The following is a 25,196-nucleotide window of genomic DNA, read 5'->3' on the forward strand; positions in this document are numbered from 1 at the left end:
AGCCCACTAAAAATGTTGGGCATTAGATATATATTACAATTTATCATTATACTGACACAATCATACTATTAAATGAATATTGGAGGTGATTTTATAAATCATCCTCACACTTTGAATTTCAATCTCTAGTTGACTGACATACCTAATATCACCTAATATGAGAATATTATATTCATAACTCAGGTATATAAAAAGTTTTATGGATATCTATACCTCCGGGTTATTGAACCCCTTGTCCTCTTAGAATCACTCCTTGTTTGAGCATTCGGAATATTTTAAAGGTAATATCTATACATGGAGGTTTACCTATCATATACAATCCAGGAGATACATCTCATGGCATGGAGTAAACCAAGAGAAACATTCAGCTCTCACTACACTCGTTATAATAGTTATTTAATCAAGATACCAATTCACAGTTGAGGATAGGGTTAAAAGAGGTTCCATACTCTAAGACACCCTACCTAAAATACTTACCACATAGAAGTCTTATTGGAACAACTGCTAGAAGAGTTTGTGGGCTTGTTTTTCTTTCTTCATATGCTGCCAGTTGGCTTAGCTCTTCTAAGAAATGCAGAATTTTCATATGATTTTCATCATAACTATGTCGCCCACTCATTAAAATGTAATGTCTTTCATCTCCAGGATTTACTTCTGCACTAGGCCATATGAACCATAGCTGTTAAAAAAAAATTCATTATTGCAAACGCATCAATGAAGTAAGGTGGATAACAATTTGTTTAGGCCATGTTCAAGGTCTACTCGAATGCAAATCATTGACTGTTTTCATTACATATTCTCTAGATTGATACCAAATAATCTCACACAAGGGATACATGAAAAAGAATATGTAACATGAAAACAGAATGGTGGAAAAAGAGCATTTTTTTTGTATCAATGGTTGCATAATGGAATATGGACAAATAGAGGGATATATCTTTATTTCCATAGGTGTATAAAATAAAAGCTCACTTAATGACCTATTTCAACTATCCATTTTGATTATAATACCATTATAATGGTCTCAGATTTATTCCAACCTATGTTAATGGGGAAAAAGGTTGCATTGCCATTAAGACATTTCTGAAGCATAATTTAAAAAATAAGTTTTAGACAAAAAATGACTGTTTAAAAATGAATTATTATAGACAATAGAATAATGAAATTAAGAATCATTATATAATGGTTAAGGCTCTTGGGCAATCCTCCATGCCAGGGTGTCTCTTGGTGATTTTTTGCAGTTTAGTTAGTTTACATTACTTTTAAGTCTGATACAAAAAGAGCACAAGTCAAAAAGTTTGTGCTTAAAGAAATATCTGCATTAAAAAATTCATTTTTTCCATAGTGATGTAGTTATGCATTATAAATAAATAAAAAATAAAAAGATTATACAGAAAAATATATAAATGAAGAAGTCATATCTTTCCAACTCAAGCTTGTCCAGAGATCCTACCGACATTAAAACATCTGCTACACAACATTCATCACATTGTTTATATCTCCATCTGGTAGAAGTAATTATTTATTGCACACTACCTGATTTGATTCAACACATCAGATATATACCACAAACCAAAGCAGAAGGTATGGTGAAGTCATCCAAACATAGGACCAAAATAAAATAAGAAGAGAATAACAAAAACCCTCAGCAAAGGTCTTAATGTTGGTCCTAGTGCTAAGAACTGTTCCAGGAAGGCAATACATCTTCCCTCAGAGTATTATTTCAGCAGATGAGAAGCATGAGGTGGCTACCATCCACAATGAGTGTACTAGGTGAAAATGGAATATCCTCCTCAAGTACAGGTGACTTTGTATTGACAATTTCATATATGTATACTTAGGTAAGCATAAATTTAGTTAATTTGAAACTTGGGCAATAACCAAAATAATTGACAAGTGTATCAATTAAAAAGTGAATAATTAAAAATATGATTTCATAAAACTTTAACCCCTTTAATACAGGGGCAGCTTGCTTTCTACATGCATGAATAACATCAATAAATATTAGAGAAACCATCCATAATGGGTGACGCTTCAGATTTATTTTTCATGTTGGGCAATGTTTGTTAGTTTCATAATAAAATATTGAGTCCTATTGTGCAAAAGAACATAATAATACTGAGTCATAATAAAATACGAGAAGTCTCTTCCTGTCATAATGGGCAGAAAAAGTGGCATTTCACCATAAAATGTAGCACATTGAAAGTAATCAGTTAATGTGTTAATGAATATGCTATACATTCATCCACAATAACAACCAATTAAAAGCTTTGATAGAGTAACTATGCACACAGTTATTGCATGGTCTTAAACCGTCAACTTCTGCAATTAGAATGCATCTCAAAATGTTTACTAGAGAGAGAGTTTCTCTTTTTTTGATTTTTATACTTATTGCCCAGGGTGATCATCTTTTGTGTTTGCAATGCCATCACATTTGTAGGTAATGCTAGTTTGTATTGGGCAATTCAGTAGTGAGCACATCTTAGATGAAGAAGCCTTAAGTAAATGAATTTCATGTCATAGAAAGTTAGATCTTCAAAGGCATTAGTAAGAAACTCAAAAGGTACAATCTTCCTGGTAGAATTGAAATGAAATAATTAACTTTGTAATGCCACACACTTTATTTTAAAAAACACGACCCAGGTTTCGACGTTGGAAGTCATCATCTAAAATAAATTGTGTGGAATTACTAAGTCAATTATTTCATTTAATTTCAATATGTTATGCAAATTCCATAAAGTTACGCCTGAGACAACAAATTTTCCCGGAATAAGTTTCAATGGATTTATGCCCAGCATTTGTATATTTCCTGTATCTTTCTTCTGATCTTGTATCCCCTCTCTTACACCTCATTTAAAATTCTAGAGAATCATGCAAAGGAAGTTTGGTATCGTATATCTCATTGAACTATTTCTGATTGGAGAAAATCACACATGGTATATCATAAACTATCTTTAATATTACTCAAAATTTACAATAAATGGTTTATAACTATCTACTACTCACTTGGCTGAAAGATAAATGGTGTTTTTTCAAGCATATTATATGGTGAAAGCTTAGGCATGACTTATAAATACAAAAATTTTATATATTCTATTGTTTCAGGCTTCACTTCGTGGAAGTATTTAATATCCATACTAAAAAGAAAGACTCGTACTTTTCCACAGATTTTATTATACGGTACAACGCGTTTCACCGACTTGCGGCATCATCAGGTACAAATTTGCAAAACAGACAGATCAAGAATATATACCCTCAGGACAGAGTGGGGGCGGGGAGGGTTGGAAGGATTTGAGAGGGGTGGGGGGCTCGCAGGTGCGTTGATGGATTGTTTTGACCATTTCCAGGCTAGTTTTTCTGAGAGGAGTGGGGAGGGGTATGGGAATAATTGCTCATTACAAAGTGTCGTGCTGGGGTTTACCAAGTGCCTTCTAATCTCTAATTGCTCGAGAGCATCCATTTTTAAAGTAAATGCTTGGCGAAGAGAGAGTTGTTATTCTGATTTTTGTGACACCTAGCGTGTTCCTTGACTCGTAACTTGATATTCCTGCCGGTCTGACCGACATAAACGCTGTTGCAATCCTCGCATTTCAGTTTATAAATGCCTGATTTGAGAAGGCTATCCTGGGTGTCTTTTCCATTGGCTAGAAGTTTGGAGAGGGTTATGGGTGGGTAGAAGGCTGCTTTGAGTGAGGTGGGTAGGCAGTTGGAAATCCTATATGAAAGATCTCCCAGAAATGGGATCGAGCACCACTTAAAATCTTTAGATACTGCGGGCTGTGATACAAAAATGCTTTTTGTTTTTTCCGTAGTAATGTGTCAACTAGTCTGGGGTTGAAACCATTGTTGGTAGCTATATTAGAGATATTCACGAGTTCAATTTTGAAGTTTTTGGGGGAAAGGGGGATGTGTAGGAGGCGGTGGGTCATGGAGTGGAGGGCTGCGTGTTTGTGAGAAAAGTGGTGTGCGGAATCTTTAGAAATTATGTGGTCTGTATATGTGGGTTTCCTATAAATTGCAAATTCATGTCTATTATCCCTAATTGTGATTGTCAAGTCGAGGAAGTTGATGGTGCCGTTGACGTCTTTTTCCATGGAGAAGGAGATATTACGATGAAGAGTGTTTAGGAAATTAAGGAAGGAGTCTAACTGTCGGTTGGTTCCGGTCCATAGTATTAGCCATATTAGGCATAATATATCGTCAACGTAACGAAACCAATAGCCCACGTTTTTGTTATGCTGATTGTCAGCATTAAAAAGATGTTCTTCTACAGAATTGAGGAAGCCTTCGGCTAGGAAGGGGGACAGTGGGGAACCCATAGCTAACCCATCTGTTTGGCTGTAAAGAGTGTGGTTGAAACTAAAATAATTCTGGTTAACTGTCATTTTGATGAGGGGGACCAATTCGTCTGAGATATTTTGGGCAATGGTGGAATCCGTGAGTAGTTCTTCCACCCTAAGCAAAGTTTCCCATATTGGTACGCAAGTAAAGGTATTAATGTCCCAGAAAAAGCGAGACTAGTCTCCTTCGACATTAGCAATTTATTTACTTGCATACCAATATCGGAAACTTTGCTTAGGGTGGAAGAACTACTCACGGATTCCACCATTGCCCAAAATATCTCAGACGAATTGGTCCCCCTCATCAAAATGACAGTTAACCAGAATTATTTTAGTTTCAACCACACTCTTTACAGCCAAACAGATGGGTTAGCTATGGGTTCCCCCCTGTCCCCCTTCCTAGCCTGGAAATGGTCAAAACAATCCATCAACGCACCTGCGAGCCCCCACCCCTTTCAAATCCTTCCAACCCTCCCCGCCCCCACTCTGTCCTGAGGGTATATATTCTTGATCTGTCTGTTTTGCAAATTTGTACCTGATGATGCCGCAAGTCGGTGAAATGCATTGTACCGTATAATAAAATCTGTGGAAAAGTATGAGTCTTTCTTTTTAGTATGGATACAAAAATTTTAATTTTATCAAAATAGGAATGATAAAATTCAGAATTATAATTGCTCAATGCACATAGGTATGCGCATACATTAAGGTTCAGTGCCTTTAAGGTCAATAAAAGTTATAAAAAAACCTGTCAATGGTAATTTTAGGTTATCTGTACTTCTTTCCCTTTCCCCTCTTAGTGTACCATTGCATACGCCACAGTAGAATGACTTCTTTCATTGTATCACCTCTCTATCTTCCTCTTCCACTGTATCGCCTCTAAATCACAAAATGCTTATAATTGTTAAACTTCCATCAACCTGCAATGAAATGATGAAATGCCTCCCTGACCAACTCGTTCCAAACTTCTCATGCCATCTTCTTTCTCCCACCAAATTTTCTTCAGACCTCCTTCTCTTTTAGAATTCATTTTGCCTCCCTCATTTATGTAAACCACACTTAATTTTTTATGTCTTGCTGTTATTTCTTATTCATTAAGTTTTCATTTATATCATTTATTTCCTTGGTTATTTGTCAATCATAATTGGTGTAATGCCATTTTTGAACTATATAAATGCATAAATAAAATCACTTACGAAATATGTCTATGGTTTATATGTAAAGTTTTGTCGAGCATTTCAATTTAAAACCAAATTATTGATTATTTCTCTAAGAATTTAGTTCCATGACTTTCCTTATAAACTCCATTAAAACTGGTTCAGGGATGTACTACTAAACCATTTTTTTTGCAAAAATTGAATGCATAAGCTCCTGCACACAAACTAAACAGCAAACACAATGACACATGCGTACATATATTATACATGTTTGCAGGAGAGGAATACCACAGATAGTGATCATATGTATTAATATTTCCACCCAATTTGACCATCTTATGAACTAATTTAAGTTCTACTTAAGTAAGTGAAATCAGAGGATCTGCTTCACAGATTCACCTGGGTTCAACAAATTAAGCAAATTATTAATGTCTTATAATGGAAAACATTAAAAAAAGTACTTGTTTTTCCATGGAAAGAAACATCAAGCAATTGAATATTGTAACTAATATCTTTTCATTTGCAGCTATGGAATTTCAGATAAATTTTACGGATAAGCTTTTCCCCTAGAACATGAAAGCCCCATCAATTTTCATCGCTTGACTAATTCCAGGCATTATATCCCTCAAATACACATACACCTACTCCAGCACTCTATGATATGGATCTACTCCTACTTTTAGGATGCTTTCTTCCCTTTATCAGGGAGTAGAGTTAGCCAAAACCTCATTGTTCTAACCTTTGGAAAGTCCTGCACTCAGAATAATAAAATATACATGCATTCAAAATAATGATGAACTCATACACTGCGAAATGAAATGCATTATTTATTTATGAGATCAATTTTAGCTACTTGCATCACAGGAACAGCTGATTGCAATCATAGAATATTAAACATTTGAGTAATAAAAGTTTAACTTACCTGGTGGAAAAGCTGCGATAATAAATAAATGATGCCTACTTCAACTCTAGTTAGCAATGGAAAGACTTTCGAAATAAATAAATTTCCATTCTCCTCCACTCCTTTCAGATAAGTCAATAGCCCACTGAGGCCAATACCAAAATTCCCACTACTCATTTTATCATGCCATACAAAACATGAAGCTGTATCATCAGTGAAAATTTGGAGAATTTGCTCTTGTATAGTGTTGCTGCTTGTGTATTGCTTCTCACTGGAGGCAGAATTTTTTCCATAGGCACAAAAGTTTTGGTCCATCTAAAATAGAAGGTACAAGTTCAATTATAATGATAGAAATCACAAATGCATGTATCATACTTAACAGAGGAGCAAATATAATTAATTTGAAGAAGATATTCCAGGCTATATACATCGACATAATACACATGTAAACCATAAACACAGTAATCGACAGTAAGATTGACGTGATAGGTGATGATCAAGTTCACCCAGTAATAAGCCCAAAGGCAGGTGAAATTCACACACCAGGAGAGGGGGCAAGTTCCTTTCCCTGAGCAGATTATGGTTTCCGAGGAATATCTCGCCCCCAAAAAAATTATTAAGCTTGGGTGGAGCTTAGAGTACCCAAATGGGAATCGAACCTGGGCCTTCTGCTCAGAATCCCAATGCTCTACCTCTGGACTACCCTTAATACACATAAGACTATATTATCACACGAATTAAAAGGAAAATATAATATAAGTTTTCAAATATTCCTTTTTTGCCTACATATTAACTTTTAACAATATATCTTCTGTTGTAGTATCAAGCATACTAGAGTATGTACATATACATAAATACATACACACACACATATATATATATATATATATATATATATATATATATATATATATATATATATATACAGACATAAAAAAAAATATATATATATATATATATATATAAAAGTGTATATATAGTAGTTATATATATATATATATATATATATATATATAAATATATATATATAAATATATATATATAAATATATATATATATATATATATATATATACACATATATATATATATACACACACACATATATATATATATATATATATATACTCATATATACAGAAACAGATATAAGGAAAAGGGATAGGAACACATATAAAGGACGAACACAATAGAGGTGGGGAAGGCGGAATCATATATATATACACATTCAAACACGAAATCCCGCCAAACGGCGAATAATTCTCATATATACAGAAACAGATATGAGGAAAAGGGATAGGAACACACATAAAGGACGAACACAATAGAGGTGGGGAAGGCGGAATCGAACGGATCACAAGAGTAAAAATATTTCCTTGACCGGGACTCGAACCTCAGATCTTTCCAGTTGCCGGGCGGATGCTCTTAACCACTTGAGCTATCGAGGAAACGTAATTTACCCTGAGATCCGTGGGTCTAATATGTCACCAAGCGCCCCCGATTCTTTAGCCAAGAGATGGCGTAGGGATTATGGAATTTAGGATCTTTTTGAAAAAACCCAACCTGAACATTTTAAAAATTTCATAAGATTTCAAGGGTAATGCACTCCCTCCTGAGAGTAAAACATAAAAAACAGGTTCCATCGAATTAAAGAGAAATTTGAAGTATGGGAATTTGATTAAATAAAAACGCCAGGGGTAAAAACACTAAAACATTTTAAAAATGAATCTATTTACTGAAATCTACCAGTTTTTCAGCACGCAGCATTATTACTACAGATATTTCCTTTAGACTAATTGCTTATGATCATTATTACTCACATGTTCCACATTTGTTGAGGCGGTGACTGCTAACTCAGGAATATCATTTTCCAATGCATTTCCCTTTTTCCCATGATTACCAGTTTCTTCTTGAAATATATCAATGCGTGATTTAACTTTACCTAACATTTCATCCTCACTATTGGGACTTTTCAAAGTTTCCATATTTCCCTCTTGATTCCCATTGGCAGGCATTTTTCCCAGTTGGTTCCAAAGTGACAGAATTTGTTCATAGAGATGTAAAAGCCAACTGTGGCAAAACTTAGAAATTAGAACTTTTTTCACAGGTGATCCAACACTGACATCTTTTAGATTCAGATCGGATTTTAGTGGCGCCACCTAAAACAAAATTTTCCATTGAAGTTATCAATTTCGGCCACTGGAATATTAATTACGTGAAAACAAATATTATTTCTGGTATAGAAGATATACGAAACTTCTGATGATCTAAGATCCTAATGCATGAAACTATAATGAAGCAATAAATATGCAAATGGGAATTCACATGTTTAACGCTCTTAAAGAAAAAACTGATCTATAATAATGGATACAAAAATCTTCCAATTGTGATATCCCTTTTGCTTACCTAAAGAATTTTTACTGTTTGAATTTGGAACTTTATTGTTTAATAATGTGAACTATACTATAATCACTAATTTTAAAAATGTTAGCAATATTCATCACTTTTAATAAACCTCATCTGTTTTTCAAGTTTTCACAAGATGAAGTTGAAACATCATAACTAGTAAATGTTTATTGAAAGTTGACAATATTACTAAGTTTGCTATACTCTCCAGTATTTTTTGCATTTCACAAAGACAAAAAGTCTACCATTAAATTGGTTTGTTGTAAGCACAAAGTTTTTTACCTGAAGCTATCATTTGATATTGGATACATTGAGTTGTTTGGGTGACCAACAAAAGTAAAATTAGAGAATATCATATCTCTTTTATGCATAGAACAAAAGTTAAATGTGTAGCCTCATATGGAAGGTGACTACCTCTAATATCCTGGCAGCAAACCGAGTTCAAAATACATATTTCAGTATTGGCAACACATTTACAGAATTCACAGGAACAGTTAGGCATTGCAAGTTTGTAAATGTTAAATTGGCAAAGTTCCACACCGCCAGCCATTGTCAATGAATTTTTAAAGCTCTTTTTGTCTTAATAACTTTTTACCTTGCATGACCTTCTACTGAACTTCACTGACAATTTGTTTTCTCCAGATTGGAATGGTTTAAAATCCTGAAGCACTGTATCACATTCATTTAGAGCTTTACTTAAAGTCTCCCAAATTTCAAGACTACTGCACTCCTGACGTTTATGTCTGATCTTTTGATTGAAAGAATATTGGCCTGAAGAGTCATATAAACTGTGGAGCTGTTTGAATACATTCATCTGAAATGAGACAAAATGAGTTAGTGAAATCAATTTATTTAGAGTCAAAAGAAAAAATTATTAGTATCATTGTAGCCATTAACAGCAATAGGAAAATATCACTGGAATGACACAAGTTTATGAAGTTAAATGATAAAGAAAATTATAGCTTTGTAAATCAGTGTATGTAAATGTATACATATTGATCACACGACTTGGCTAATATTACTTGGAGCACACCCAAATTCCTAAATATAGACCTCTGAAAATAGGGTGATAAGTTTTCAACTTAACAAAGTTTAGTACTTTTTATCTAATCATTATTATCTAATATTCAAGGAGTTAATTCCAATATTATTTTCTTATAAACAAAAAAGCTATCAGTAAAATTATAAAAAAACTGTAAATTGATTATAAATATACATTTCTGGACTCAAAGATAAATTTTCAACTTGCCAAAAAGACACAGTATGATATGGTTAACGTTTCTGACCAATTCAATATTAACAGAACCTCTGGCAAAGCACCAAAACTTACTTTCATGGCAATTTCCTAAGCCAGAAAAAATAGTAATTCTATTTCTGTTTTCTCATAAACTGGTAGCAGGTGAAAAATGATATGATAATGGATGTTTCCAAGATCAATGACAATTTTAAATACACAAAACATATTGGTGCTAAAGATTGCATCTAGAGTTTGTGTGTCAGCTTTTGTTATTCTTTCTTTGACATATCCTTGCCTTTCTTCTACCATTCCCACCCACTTATCTTGTAAGAATTTTGTCTATTACTTTCTGGTACTCCTTCCCTCTCCTACTAATGCTCTTACATTCCATAGTCTCTTTCATCCCTCCTTTTCTGTTTCCTCTTGAATTTTACACTAAATGAGCTCTAAATTATGATTAACATCCACCTCTAGAAAATAATGAATTAATTAAAATGTGCCTAAATTTATGTCCAAAAATAATGTACACTCTATAAAGTATTCATTCATGTTAGAATCCTATCATTGAATGTATGTGGGTAAATAAATTTGGTTGATGTATAAATAAGCATAATTATATCAATAACGTTTTTAAGATATTATGATCACATATTTTACAATTAACTATGAAATTAATTCGCAACGGGTATATGCAAGTAATATTGAAAACAAATTACTTTAACACAAGGGCTTAGTAAAAGCACTTTATTATAAGAAATACCAGAGGTTTTTGGCAGGTTTGGACAATTAATGGCCTAGGCATTCGCACCCAGTATTCTGGTCTTAGATTACAATGCCTGCTTTTAAGTTTGATAACTTACTAAAATAAAAAGAATTTGAACTTTATTTAATTACAAACTTAACTTCCCCATGAACATTTATATAAATATGTATGTAATCACAAAAAAATGAAACTGCTGCATGACATCAACTCAGTAGCTCAGCTACTGAAATTTCATTTTATTCTTAAATGAAGTTTGCTTAAGAAGCAAATATTGAATTCATTTCACATACTGACAATCCTCAATTGATATTGACCCACAAATTACCATAGCAAATTAATTAAGTGGAGGTTCTAATCCTGGATTTTGCGGTAGACATGTTTCTTCGTTTAAAATCTGTGACTAGTGCAGTTTATACATAATTTAGGTGATAATTTATGTAAGGTAAGTGTAAATTTTATTTACCTTGAACAATAAATATATACATAGAAACTATAAGGAAATAAAAGAGACAATATTTCAATCATGAAATACTTACAGATTTTAGTTGCTGACATACTGGCAACAACTTTGCTTCATCAGGAATGGGCATTGGCCGATATCTACAAAAAAATTCTTTGGAAACATCAGACTTAATCCTGTAACTGGACTGGTATGCAGTTAAAACCCTTCCTTTTAGCCCGAGTCTTTGATCCCTGGCATCAAAAGTTTCAATATTCCTTTCAATCACATTTATCTACAACAGAAATTGAGAGTAAAACACTAAATGTAAAAGTCAAAGTTTGACAAGTATTTATGGGACCTTATAAAGTCACATCAGATTACAACCTAGAGACTCATATTACCAAATGTTAAAAATAAAAACATATTAGAGTGGGTGTTAAAGAGGGATAGCAGTTAAATGATTTAGGCTTATAATCAAATCTCCAGTCCATTACAGTTTATTTATCCTTCCTCTGCTGACCAAAAGTAACGAATTGACTAAGTTCCATTCCCTAATCCAGATATTTATTTGCATCTCCTTTGAGAAAAATAGCTAACTTTAATACAGAACTGATACACATTAAGAGTCCACTTAAATAACATGTATTCACACAACATATGATGAGCAATATTTAAAAAAAAACACAATTGAAAGATTGAACGATTTTCAGAGCATAGAAAAACAGATATGCATTAAAAGCATTCCTCCTGCACTTTGATAAAGGTATGCATACATTAATTTTGAAATGTTTGGAGAGGAACACTAACAAATTAAGTAACACAAATATAAAATATGTACTCGTTTGTAATAAAGATTAAAATAAAACCTTTTTACAAATCTGACATGCACAAAATTTCATATGGTTAGAAATATAGTAAGCTTTCCTACATACACAAAACAATAATATATCCACCCATTTTAAATAATATCTGGAAAATTACAGCTAATGCAGATTTATGAAAGTGGCGGACGAGATATTAAAGAGCTTGCTGCTGAGGAGTGGTCTTGGTTGAGGGATGAGCCTAAGGCTTTTCTTGTTATCAAGTTCACCCTAAAGAGTATGTAGGGTGAGGAATTTCCAAGCCCATGCCTTTCCTTGATGATAATCTTAAAAATTATCTTTCCAAATGCAAAGTAATTTGAATGGGCAGTTAGTAAACATACATATAGCACGAAGCACTAGTCACAACAAATTTCATCTAAATATATAAACAAAAAGCATGAAATGTCAGAAAATCTAAGAGCCACAAATATGGTGCAGATAAGAGCAGTGAGTTGTTTCCATTGAGAAAAAATTGGAATGGATAAATGGTGTTAACAAAGTTTATTTCCAATACTTACCTGATAGTTCATAAATTTTTCAGCACATTCCACCACTTGGCTCAAAAATGTTTGTGGTATTGAATCCAAAGAAAACATAGGCGCTTTACTGAATTCTTGACCTGCAATTAATAAATACTGTTTATAATATTCTGGAGTATTTGAATAATGTCTATCTATCCAGTTCGGATCAATTAGATAAATTGCCCACATTAAAAAAATTATGATTACAATCTTTGGTATTACATTTAAACAGAGATCTCAAGTCATGTAAAATGGAGATCAATTTGGAGAAACTGCTTTTTGATTACCAAATTCCATGCTTGAGTTTCAAGTTTCATTTTTGATAGCCCTGTAGGAAGCTGAACTAATGTTGGTATACCCCGGAATATGCTAGTGCATCTGAATCACTGATGATCACTTCTCTGTCCTTTGATAAGGAAACAAAATTTATAGATTTCCTGAATTTAATATTCATTTCATGGATTCAATATTGATGTTTTTATAAACCGTTGTATGCCCTGTAAGATATATACTTTTTCAGCAGTTCAGCTAGTCATCACTGGAGTGAAACGTTTTCATGATGGCAGCAGTAACTGCATATAAGTGGTGGTAAGGGGTTATGAATGTCATTCAAACTCTTTGAATAATAATCATGCCACTTATGATAGCATAATTACCTATTACACTGCCACGCTGTATGCAAACAATTTGTGAACATAACTTAAATCAAACACCTTCTATCATGTTAACAAAATAATCCATACTCACCATAATATTTACACAGCACTTCAAGCCATGGTGACAGACTAGATTGCCCACGGTAATTTATGCAAACTAAGTACATTTCAGAATTTCCTTCACGGCTTGTAGCAGGTTTCCATGCCACAATTTTCTCAAAAGCAAATGCCAAGAGATAGAGAAGACAAACATTTTCTGCCTCAAATACAGTGAATGCTTTTAGAAGCAAACTTCCACCTGAAAAAGATAACAGATTGTTAGAAGAGCAGTCAAAAAAATTATGACCAAAGTGTCCTATTTGCAAATCTCCAAGAGCTGCTTTTGTAGTGGAGTAAGACTACTGTAATTAAAATACCAATCTCAAACGGACAAGTATGATGATAATGACATTTCATGCCTTTAATAGAGTGGCAAGCAATTAGATGATATCTGATATCAAGTTTTCAAGATAAAAATTCATTTCTCAAGGTTTTGGGCTGCCACTTTTACTCCCACATATCTCTGCTTCTTTAATCCAAAGGACTGCTAAATTTACATGCACAATGATTCCAGCATTTTCATGGGCAGCATGAACAGTCATGGGTGGATAATGAATTAATAACTCTTAGATTGAAAATATAATGGCTCATCTAAATAGAAAACACCCTTAATACAATAGATTAACTCATGTGAATTATGGAGTTGTACATTAGAGTTGACTTTTTTTAAGCATCCTCATAAATGTTAGCCATGCCCTGACATCTTTTTGCATTTTTAATTGCTACATTCTTATTGTTAATACAAATATTGCTAAACTGGCTTGGGATGCCTAAAGACAAGGACTACTATTTGCTCTCTAATGGAGTCTACCAACTCCATCGCTCACGTGGAAAATCATACCTAGGACAATTGGGAAGATCAATTAAATGCAGGTACAAGAACATATACATGCCACAGAGAAGAAATATATGTGCCAAAAGCCCAAACAATTACAACCAAGAGGATGGTTGGTTATATGCTAACCAATAGCTGAAGGAGAGTATTCAGGATTGATGACCAGATCAACCAATCAGAACCAATCTAGGGCTCCCATTCTCCTATTTAAGATGGCCCAAAGTGACCCATTGTCACTTCTGACCTGAAGACACCAGTATAATGACTGGAGAAACTGTCATTGCCAAGAGACATCTTAATGTAGAGAACACACTCAAAAGCCATTACGATTGTGGCTGTTTTATATGCAATTACTAATCAATTTCAAATAACTATTAAAGATTTAATTATGTAACAGAATAGACACCAAGTTCAGTTATATTTTGTCATTGTACCTAAATCTTATCTAGAGAGATTAAAATGAAAGTGAACATATAGCATTAAAATGAGAGAAAATAGAAAACAATTTCAATAATATAAAATATACTAACTATAAACTTTTAGAATATACATCTAAAAGGAAAGAATGGATGAAATGGAATAGCAAGAGTGGATGAAAAAACCATGCATCAGTCCCTTCTTTCAATATTTCTTCAACTTATGCACCAACTCTTCACATCCATTAAAATAGCATTTTAATTAATTTGAACAGCTACAAACTAAATTAAGTAATTTTAATACCTTTTTAACATGAAATAACAATGACAATCACAAACGCCCCACCAGTAGAGGAAAATTCACACAGGTGGGAGTGGAACCTGTGACCTCTTTCTGTATTAGCAGGTGAGGGCTTTAACTCACCACCACCGAGGCTGGCATATCATGTAAGACACCATATTAACTATTTCAGGCATATAATAAGTAGAATTTTATCCTTATTTTGGATACTATATTTTGTAATGATATACATTTTTATTTTTCAATTAATCAACAATGGATAACCTAAATGTTGTTTCAGTTCACTGGGACAACAGTGATTAGAAGAAAGAAGAATTTTAAACCAATAAAGAGAGGTATTCTTTTATTCTGCATTAATCTGAAAACAGCACTTTGGCCTAAACATCGGACTTTTAACAATGACATCTATAGCAATATAAATAATTAAAAACACCCAAGCCCTAGATAGAGAACAACCCACCTAGGAGACGATCAAAACTGCAACCTGTTGGTCGGCAGGTGGGGATGTTACCCCACCACCACCAGGGCTGGGCACTATTGAGTAGCATATCAAAAATAATGCAAAAAATTTTGGTACCATTAGTTTAGCTACAAATCTAAACCGAGTGTGGGTTGGCTTTTGGTAGATGGAGCCTTTCCTCAAAACCCCTTTTGAATCATGTTCATTGAATCAACTATTCTTTCCTTGGAGCAAAATCCTACTGCAAAACATTATTGCCGAAATAGAATCAACAAAATCCCTCTGGTATTATCCAAACGTTTCATTTCTCTTAATGAATAACCCATAATGAGTACATATTTTTCATTATAGTTTAGTTTGGATTGAATACCAGATTATGGAGAATAAATAAATGTACTGATTTAAGGGCAGTTTCATAATTTATTTATTGTTAACACATTAAGTTTTTGATGAATGAATTTTATTGATATAATTAGTTAAACAAATAGCTACTTCTTGATTAAATCTTCCAAAAATTCAGGACTCTTGAGCTAAATACCTAAAATAATAAATTTGCTATGTGCAGTTAGCATTTAGAAAAAAATAATTAAAATTCTAATAACATTTTACTGTGACAAAATTTTCTTCTGATAAGGCTTACACTAGCACGAGACTGTTAAAAATTTCATTGTGTATTTTTTAGTTTCATTCCTAGTAGTAGTATTTAGGGGAGGCGACCGACAGCTGAGGTCATTTGCGCCATAGGGGATGGATAGGAAAGGATGAAGGGTGGAGAGAAACCTGGCGTTGGCATTAGCCTACTCCTTACAAAAGGCGCCAAGGGGTCAACAGCTTAATGTCCCATCCGACGGATGGCGTACTCACTCAAAGTGCCCTCCACAAAGCACCTCAAGTAGGGATCGAGATACCTCAGACAAATATTCAACACCTCCGGGATTTCAACCCGGGCCCTATGGGTAGGAAGCCAGTATGTTAGCCCCCGCACCATCTCGATCCCCTAGTTTCATTCCTACACACACAAGTTTTCACTGAAAGTAATCAAGGTCAAAAATTTCAATTTTCTGGAATATAATTTTGTCATGAAAAACTGACATTTCTAACATCAAGGAAACAGGTAAAATGTTTTTTTGATGCCTTTGGCTTTGTTTTTATAGGTTCAAAAATTAACTACATATATTCAATTCCGGTAAAATTAAAAGGATCTAGTGTAGTTTTGAGGGGCACTTGCTTTAACTCATACCTGTCATAAAAATGTGCAGCAATATACATGTAAAACTGTAAACACTTCTGAACCTGCAGTGTCCTGAGACAACCCCAACAGTCATTGCTCTGAAATGGGTCTCAGTCCAGACAGTTGGAACACTTAATATTTTTACTACATGCCCTTTTTCACCCATTCCCATTTTAATTTTATAGTTTTTCATCAGCTATTAAATTTCACTACAAGAAAATGTCTATCAATACTAAATCAAATTTAATCCATATGCTAAAAAGATAATGCTAACTACTGTGTAGCTTTGGCTTCCGAAACTTGCCCCTTACTGTAATGCAGGAACTGTTACAACCAAAAATAACATCAGGCATTTTTATAATGTAACTTTATTTTTAATTGCAGAGTTACAAGTTAGTTTCATTTTACAGAGAAAGTCATGAATACAGATCATTATATGGTGCAATAATAAACCGTTTAATAAACTATTTTTTTCAGGTATGACAAAAAAAGCACCGAATCTTCTATTATTGCAGGCTGCGAAGTCTGATTCCCACATTTTTTTGTTGCTGTATTAGCACACTTGCCCTGATGCATTTTGACATCAGTGGCCATAATGGATGCTTATTTATTGCTAACTGTCAAAAGCTTACATGTGCTTTTGTGGGCTCAGTGAATTTTTTACTTGTGGAAAAAATAAAACAAATGATTTGCACAAAATATTGCTTCAAGAATTAAATAAACTGAAGAAACATATAAATGCTGAATGTTGCTTTTAGCAAGTCTCCTAAGGCTAAAATAAGCATTTGCAAGAGGTGCAAACATTTTCAAGAGTGCCACGAAGACATTGAAGATAATTGGGTCCCTGGATCACCCAGCTCATCAGCAACTGATGACAAGGTCAAAATTGTGAAGAAAATTAATATAAATAATCACTGAATCAGTATCAGGAAGGTTGTCGATGATGCGGGTATATCATCTAACTCTTTCTGAGCAATTTTTTTCGAGTGCCTTGGGCATGAAAAGTGGTAGAAAAATTTATTTCATTGTATTTCGACCAAAAGCAGTACTGGATGGGCAATGGTTCTGAGTTGTTGAATGAAGTCAATGACAATCTAGAACTGCTCTAATGGGTCAATACTGATGATGAAATATGGATGTCTAGATATGGCAGTGAAACTAATGTCCAATCATATCAGTGGAAGCTTCCAGAAGAACCAAGAAGGAAAAAAAGCATATGAATGTTCTGCTCAATCTTTTCTTTGATTTCAATGGCATGGTGAATCGTCAGTTCTTGGCACTAAGCCATGAGGCATATGGTTGAAAAGGAGTACCACCTGGAAGTCCTAAGTTGTTTATGAGAAACAATTTCTAGAAAAAGCCCAGATGTGAGTTGAAACGACACATAGCAATTGCACATAGGATTGGCTTCCTCAGAAGCTTTCTCATTCCATGTTATACATTTCAAACCTAAGGGTATAACCAACAGCAGTGATTATTATAAATTTTACCCGAAGAATGCAATACTATAGTGAGGCATGCTGTTGATGATTGCCTCCTCAAAGTGACTGGTAAAAAGTCTGGAATTCTTGGATAATTTCCATCCATTCCACATGGGCATTACTACAATTATTAATATGAACTTTGGCTTGAAATGTGAAGGTAGAGCTCACCTCAAACTACACTTATGTGATAGTTACACAGCAGCATAGGAGATCAGTTCATGTCCCTGTGAACTCTTCAGTTCTACGAAAACACTGGGAAGTAGTCCCTCTTTAACATTCAGTGAGAAAATTGTGGAGGAGGACATTAAGTTGTACCCTAGTGTATATAAATGGGAATATTGTAATATCACATAGTTCACCATGAGTTCTTGCCACAAGGTCAAACATCCAATAATAAGTATCACTCACAAGTTCAATGCCGTTTGTGGGTAACAATAAAAAAATGCCCATATTTGTGGTGAAACAATTCATGGCTATTGCACCACCATGATAATGCACCTACTCACACATCACTGATTGTGAATTTTTGGCTGAATGCAGCACAGTAAAGATGTTCCAGCCTCCATACTCCCAAGACATGGCTCCGTGTGACTTTTTTCTGTCCCCAAAAATATAGTGAACCTTAAAGGGCCAGAAGCCCAGTTACAAGCATAGATGAGATTTAAAATACATTACTTGGAGTGCAGAAAGGTATATCAAAGATTGAGTCCAGAACTGTTTCAAGGACTGGAAAAGGCATTGGCATGTGTGTGTAATATCTAATGGGGAATACTTCAAAGTAGATAACAATGACATAGACAAATAAGTAAGTCTTTCCAAATAACTCAAATTCTCATTATTTATTGAACACACCTGATATTGCATACATTACCAGCAGGTGATGAAATATGAGTGCAAAAATACTCACTTGCTTTAACTACATTAAAGAAATTTGCCCCTAAGTTTCCTTTATTGCTTCAAATACATTGAAGGCATTTCCCTAAGTTAGAAAGAATCAAAGAAATATATAATAGCTCTATCATTTAAAAAAGTGTTAGGGAAATACATTGGTGAGTAATTGAAGATGTACATACTGAGCACACTTCTTCAAACAAAGAAAAAGAATTCCCCAAATAAACTTTTTTTTATTGCTTAGTCCACATAATACTGGAGTTACTGTACATGTTTCTAGGCACAATTGATTCGGACAAAATTTTCAAGTACTCATAAAAAATATAAAACTTGTCACTGCTGATAAGCTTATTTGTTTGGTTCTGCTTTGGGAAGAGGTTACTGTTAACTTGAACTGAATCTGATGGGTTATAACTAGATCACTTGCTGGAGTGACATAGAGAGGCCATTTATTTTCGATAGAGCTGGCAAAGAGTTCCAAAATGGAACATCCCTGATCCCTTTATTATTTCTGTGATGACTACATGATGCAATTAATATTCCCTAGTTAGCAGACCCAATTACTTACAAAGTTACCCTTCACTTATGCTATTTCAGAGAAAGAGAAATAGCAAAGAACAAAAAAGACAATATGCCACAATCCTCACCCTGAAACATGCCCTGTAATCATTTCACACGTTGAGTCTTGGAATGATGAATAGTGGAATGCCTTACATCTAAAATGTAAATATCCAACGTTCTGCAATAAAAAAATGCACAGAAACACATATGAATTGGAAGAAGGGGTGGTTCACTCCAGGAATGCTGCATCAGGAATAGAAGGGTGGAGGCATGCGAGCCAGAAAGTAAAAACAAATGTATACTGTAGACGGCGGTAAGAACATTTTTCATACTTTGTTCATGTAAACAAGGGTGTATCTTGTACAAGATGGTTTGAAAAATCCATGCAAAAATGAACACTCCAGAGTTTTTTCGGTAAACCTCTTTTATTTTTCAAGTCTAGTTTTAGCTAATACCTTTTGTAAATTGCTGCTCCAGTTTGTTGATTGCTTCCAAATAATGTGATTGTTCCAGCTCACCAAAATAAAAACTTTTTTTCACAATCACCTCCTTGTATGAATTAAAGTTCCTTCCCACTACATATTTCTTCATGTTGGAGAACAAAGAAGTAATCTAGGGGACCTATATCTGGAGGAGGAGGAAATAAGGAAAGAGCTGGAATGGTAATTCCTTCACTTTCATGGTCATGATTGCAGAGGAGTGAAATGGTGCATTTTTGGATGGAAAATGGCCTTTTTTATGAACCATTTGTGAACATCTTTCTAGCAGCTTGTTCATAAATGGTCTAATAATAATGCATAGTATGCACCATGTAATAGTTTGACCCTTGTAAAAATAGTCAACAAAGGTTAATTCATGTAAATGCCAAAAACAGATGCCATTATCTTCCCAACTGAATAAACAGATTTCATCTTCTTTGTTGCATACTTCCCACTGGAAACTCATTGCTTGAACTGTTCCTGGTTTCAGGTATGTTGTTATGCATCTCTGTTTCATTCACAGGAATGAAATATAGCTCTGCAAACCATTCTTGGATCATATCACACAATTGTTTTTTATTCCATCCTGTGGACAGTTTTCTCATATCCAAATGTTGACGCAAAATAGAAATGTAACCATGCACTCAAGATACCTTGAGCAATCTCACGCACATCACTCTTCCATTATACTTTATCAACTATTCCTGAAGTATTGACCTCAGCAGGGGATATAGAATACCCAGAATCACTTATGCTCATACGGCCATTCCAAAAAAGTTTTCATTTTAAGGGGAAGATTCACCATAGTAATGGAACAACAAAATTTTTCTTCCATTTTTTGGAAATCACTAGAGTTGCTCAATTTAAACCAAAAATACAGAGCAATATGCAGCAACATAACTTGCTGATTTGAATTCAAATCAGCAAACTACTCAACTTCACCCTGTAAAATGATCTGGCTGTAAGTTGGTGTGCATTTCTTCAAAATGCTCTACTAGAGAAAATAACTTTGACGCCCACCAGAGGAACCATACCCCTGATTTTGCACAGACTTTTCAAACTGCCCTCATAATTGTTGAGTAAAATAATCTGAAATTATGGTATTACATAATTTAACCTCAGGCCTACAAGTGTCTTTTGAGGGCAATGTTTCCTCAAAGGAACACTTTTACAATTGTTTGTTAAAGTTCCACAGTATTATTAGCCTGTGATATATGTAAAAAAAAGGGGATTCATTGGCAATGAATGTTCTAACCTTTATCAAGTAAAAGCAGAGCTGTGGTTGCCTCACATAAATGCAAAGTGCATACCAAACTCTCCTGCTCTCCTGGATTGAATTGGCAATCTATGCTACCATCTGCCGTGACCTGTTCAATTGAAAAGAGAGAGTCTATGTGAATATTAATGTCAAATTTATACATTAACTGACACAAAAAGATACCATAAACACAGTAATCAACCTGAAGTTCAGTTTAGTAAGTGATGGTAGAGTTTACCTGCTAGTTTACTAAGCTAGATATACTAAGCCTGACGGCGTGGGAAATTCAAACATCAGGGTATGGGGGCCACATCCTTTCCCTGAGCCCCCTATGATTTCCTAGGAAAATCTGCTATTCCAAAAATCACATAGCTCAAGTAGAGCCAAGGGTACCCAGGGAGGCATGCCCGGGAATCGAACCCAGACCCTTTGGTCACTAGTCCTATTCTTTACCCTTGAACTACCATGTCCCCAACTTATATTCTCACATTTCTCCACTAGTGGCGACAAACAAAATAAACACTGTTACATTTAAGGAAACTTGAAGCATGAAATGGAATTACACAAAAAATGTGCTAAAGAGTAAATAATTCATTCACAAACAATTAATTGCTGTTATTATACATGTATTCATACATTTAAATCCAGTCTAGAATACATAATATAGGAAACTGAGATGCTACCAAAGTTAATGGAATTTCCACAATAGGGAGGCATTATCAAACTGCTCTTGTTCAGATTACAAACCTAAAAATCAAGGCATAAAATGATTCTGAACATCAGCTGAAGCAGTTTTTCAATTAGGATTAACATTAATAGAGAGGTTGTCAAAAAAGAAAAAACATTTTGACTTATAACTTACCATGTATTTTATTAGCAAAACTTTTTTCATTTTTAATCGTACTGAATTAAACAATATCTTAGCATAATATATGAAATAATAAACTAAAAGAATCACTGATTATTCAACCTTAAACACAATTTGCCATTTAACAACAATAATGAGGACATTGTTTTATTGAAATTCGATCATTCTACTGAGTATAATACCCATTTCTCACCCATACCCATTGCGATGAATATTTCAACGTAAAAAATGGAGTGGGAATAAAATGTATGAGACTTCAACTCTTGATTCAATGGCTGAAACTATCTAACAGCTCTAAGAATCTAACTTCAACTTTCATCCACAACATTGATAAAGATTTACAAATATTTTAGCCTGAGATCAATTAAATTGAAACCTCTATTTTAAATTTTTGGGGGCGAGAATGAAAAAATACAGTGAAATCTTTACTTATTAAAAGCATAATATGATTTTGAATACATTAATAAACCATGTTTGGATGCAATGTGCTTGGCAGTACTGTAAACCATACCATACCGGGTCCTCGTAGGTCCTAGGTCTTTTAAGTTACCATATAAGGTAAGGTGTGCGCTCAAGCTCTCAATAAATTTTATAAATTATTCTTACACACCGGAATACTTATTCACAATCAAGTATGCATGAGTAGAATGCATAAAATGTGTATACTTAAGAAAAAAGTATTCATATGTAAAGGCAGAACATGTTGTCAGAAAAAAAGATTAATTAATAATTGGCTTTGCAAAATACACCTTCTACCTTTGACTTGTACTCTCATTAAGAGTGCAAGACAAAGGTAGAAGATCTCTGAAATTCTAGTTCCATTTGATGTTACCAATATGTTCCCCAGTATTCCCTTTGATGAGTAATAGAAATACATACATGTACATATTAAAAACATGGCCCAACATTAAAAATCTTCGCTATCTAATCATTAGGAATACATTCCTCTTCACTACTTATGTACCCCAAAATTACTTCAGCTTCAAAAACTAATTATACTTGAAAAACTATATCAAAAGAATGCAAAACCCTCTTCCCCATTTCATAACAATCTTTTTTTTAACTATTTTGAATTATCAATAAAATCCTCTCTTAAGAATGAACAGTGTAACTTTGCTTAGTGATCACTTAGCGCAGCAAATATTTTTCATAATGAGCAAAAATATTGGTCCAAAAAATGACTCAACGAGTGATTTTCCACATAACTGGTAACAAGGAGACGGGAATTCCCAGATTCATTGCACACCTGCTATTGCAGTTTGTCTCTAGCACTTATTCCACTAGCATCTTTGCATCACTAGTGATCAAACATTTTTCAAAACTTGAGTTCAAACATATTATTAGCGATTTTTTCCTGCAAGATTAATAATATTTTGCGCTCATTTAAAAATTGCTTCTGGAGAAAAATTCACAAGAAGAAAGCCATAAGAGAACAATAAGAAACAACAGTAAAAATTGTAAAATCATAGAAAATTGGGAACTAGGTGTGAACATCACTGATATAGTGCATGAATCAACATCGGTTAACATCAACGATTGGCCTTTTCTTCAATAACACAGACAAGAGTAAGGAGATAGATGCTTCAAATAGAGCGACAAGAGTATCTATGTAACGGTTACGTATTCTCAATGAAGTCGAAAGGCTGCTTCTCATGTGCATAAATGAAAATAAATTGGAATGTGACAACATTAACGAGAATGTAATTTGTGAGAAGAGGAAGGTGATTTTCACCAACCCCGTAAATGAGATATCAGGATCATGAATAGCCAAACAAGTATCTTAGGGGAACCTAACATGGTTGGAGAAGTTACGAGAAGATCAGTCATCCACGGCATAGTGAGGCATGATGAAGCAGCAAGCTCCAAGTCAAAAGCAGCAGAGAACTTCATCTGTGACTTCAAAAATCTTGTAAATTCTGAGGCTTACCAGCCACAACGTGTTTTTAATTGTTACCAGACAGTTCTTTTTGGGAAGAAAATGTTGAAGCAGACCTATATTTGTGCAAATAACAGTGGAAGAGAATGCACTGCCCGACCACAGAGCAATGTAAGGCTGTCTCTTAATGCTATTGGCACGAATGCGAGTAGTGATTTGAAAATCAAACCCCAGTTTGTTTACAACTCAGAAACTCCACCAGCCTTCAAGAAGTGTTCAGTCCAAAACAGCAGGCTATATGAGATGTGGAGGTGACGGGAAGCTTTTGAATTGTACCACACGAATGAGGCATTGTCCTAATTAGGCAGTGGCGATGCGCTCCATAAATTTATTTAATGATCATTGCGAGTTGCATTTTTACTAAATTTTATAGCATTGATGAAAACAAAGGCCTCTAGACAGGTTTTCTGTAAAAATGAATTAGGTATGTATAATAAATAATTAAAAATTTATTTCGATTCTTTTTTGCTTTTACAAATCCAGTTTGCATTCCCAGTTGCTTCATTCCGCAATACAAGAAAAGGCGGACATGAACCACGATCCTAAACAATGTATACATAATTTTCCCTAAATAAACCTAGTACACAATTTATTTTTTTTCGGCTAGGATTGCATTATAGTATTTTACATTAATTTATATGCATTAAGTTGTTTCACCAAATAAGTGTTTTGCCTCACGAGAAAGATTGCAGAATGAATTATGCTGGTATTAAGTGGTATCACTGTATTTCCCTTTCACATATCTCTGTTTATGACACCTTTTTGATTTTAACACTTCAAATACCAAACCAAAGATCATTTCTATGCACTGAATCATAAATATGAATCAAATTAACTAAAGAGAATCATCCAACTTATCCATTTCATATGTTTAATTCTGACAGCAATGTTCCAACCCCCATTTCACATTTTCAGAGAAAAATATATTAAAAGTAGAGAAGGAGCCATATGCTAAGCAAATATGTGCCAAGAGTAATTTTTGCTTAAACAGAAGTATGACAAAATGTTATTTTTTAAGGGTTAGCTCCTCTTGAGAGATATTTCTAAACAGTTTTTTAAGATTGGTATCCCATCATCTAATATCACACACTCCTT

General features: G+C 34.0%; 1 protein-coding gene across 2 annotated transcripts in view; it reads right to left on the bottom strand.

Annotated features, from left to right (window-relative positions):
• aft (cap methyltransferase 2) overlaps window positions 1-25,196 on the bottom strand; it is a 37,626-nt gene that overhangs the window by 2,339 nt on the left and 10,091 nt on the right. For both annotated transcript variants that reach the window (XM_071588914.1, XM_071588913.1), the window contains 8 exons: window positions 21,295-21,406; window positions 13,374-13,580; window positions 12,624-12,724; window positions 11,337-11,534; window positions 9,396-9,614; window positions 8,215-8,553; window positions 6,417-6,710; window positions 478-679 (listed from right to left, as the gene is read on the bottom strand). In XM_071588914.1, the coding sequence (XP_071445015.1) occupies window positions 478-679; window positions 6,417-6,710; window positions 8,215-8,553; window positions 9,396-9,614; window positions 11,337-11,534; window positions 12,624-12,724; window positions 13,374-13,580; window positions 21,295-21,406 (1,672 nt within the window). The remainder of the gene's footprint in view (window positions 1-477; window positions 680-6,416; window positions 6,711-8,214; window positions 8,554-9,395; window positions 9,615-11,336; window positions 11,535-12,623; window positions 12,725-13,373; window positions 13,581-21,294; window positions 21,407-25,196) is intronic.

Source organism: Hetaerina americana, unplaced genomic scaffold (assembly GCF_022747635.1).
Source record: "Hetaerina americana unplaced genomic scaffold, ioHetAmer1.1.p SCAF_30, whole genome shotgun sequence".
NCBI classification, from domain to species: domain Eukaryota; kingdom Metazoa; phylum Arthropoda; class Insecta; order Odonata; family Calopterygidae; genus Hetaerina; species Hetaerina americana.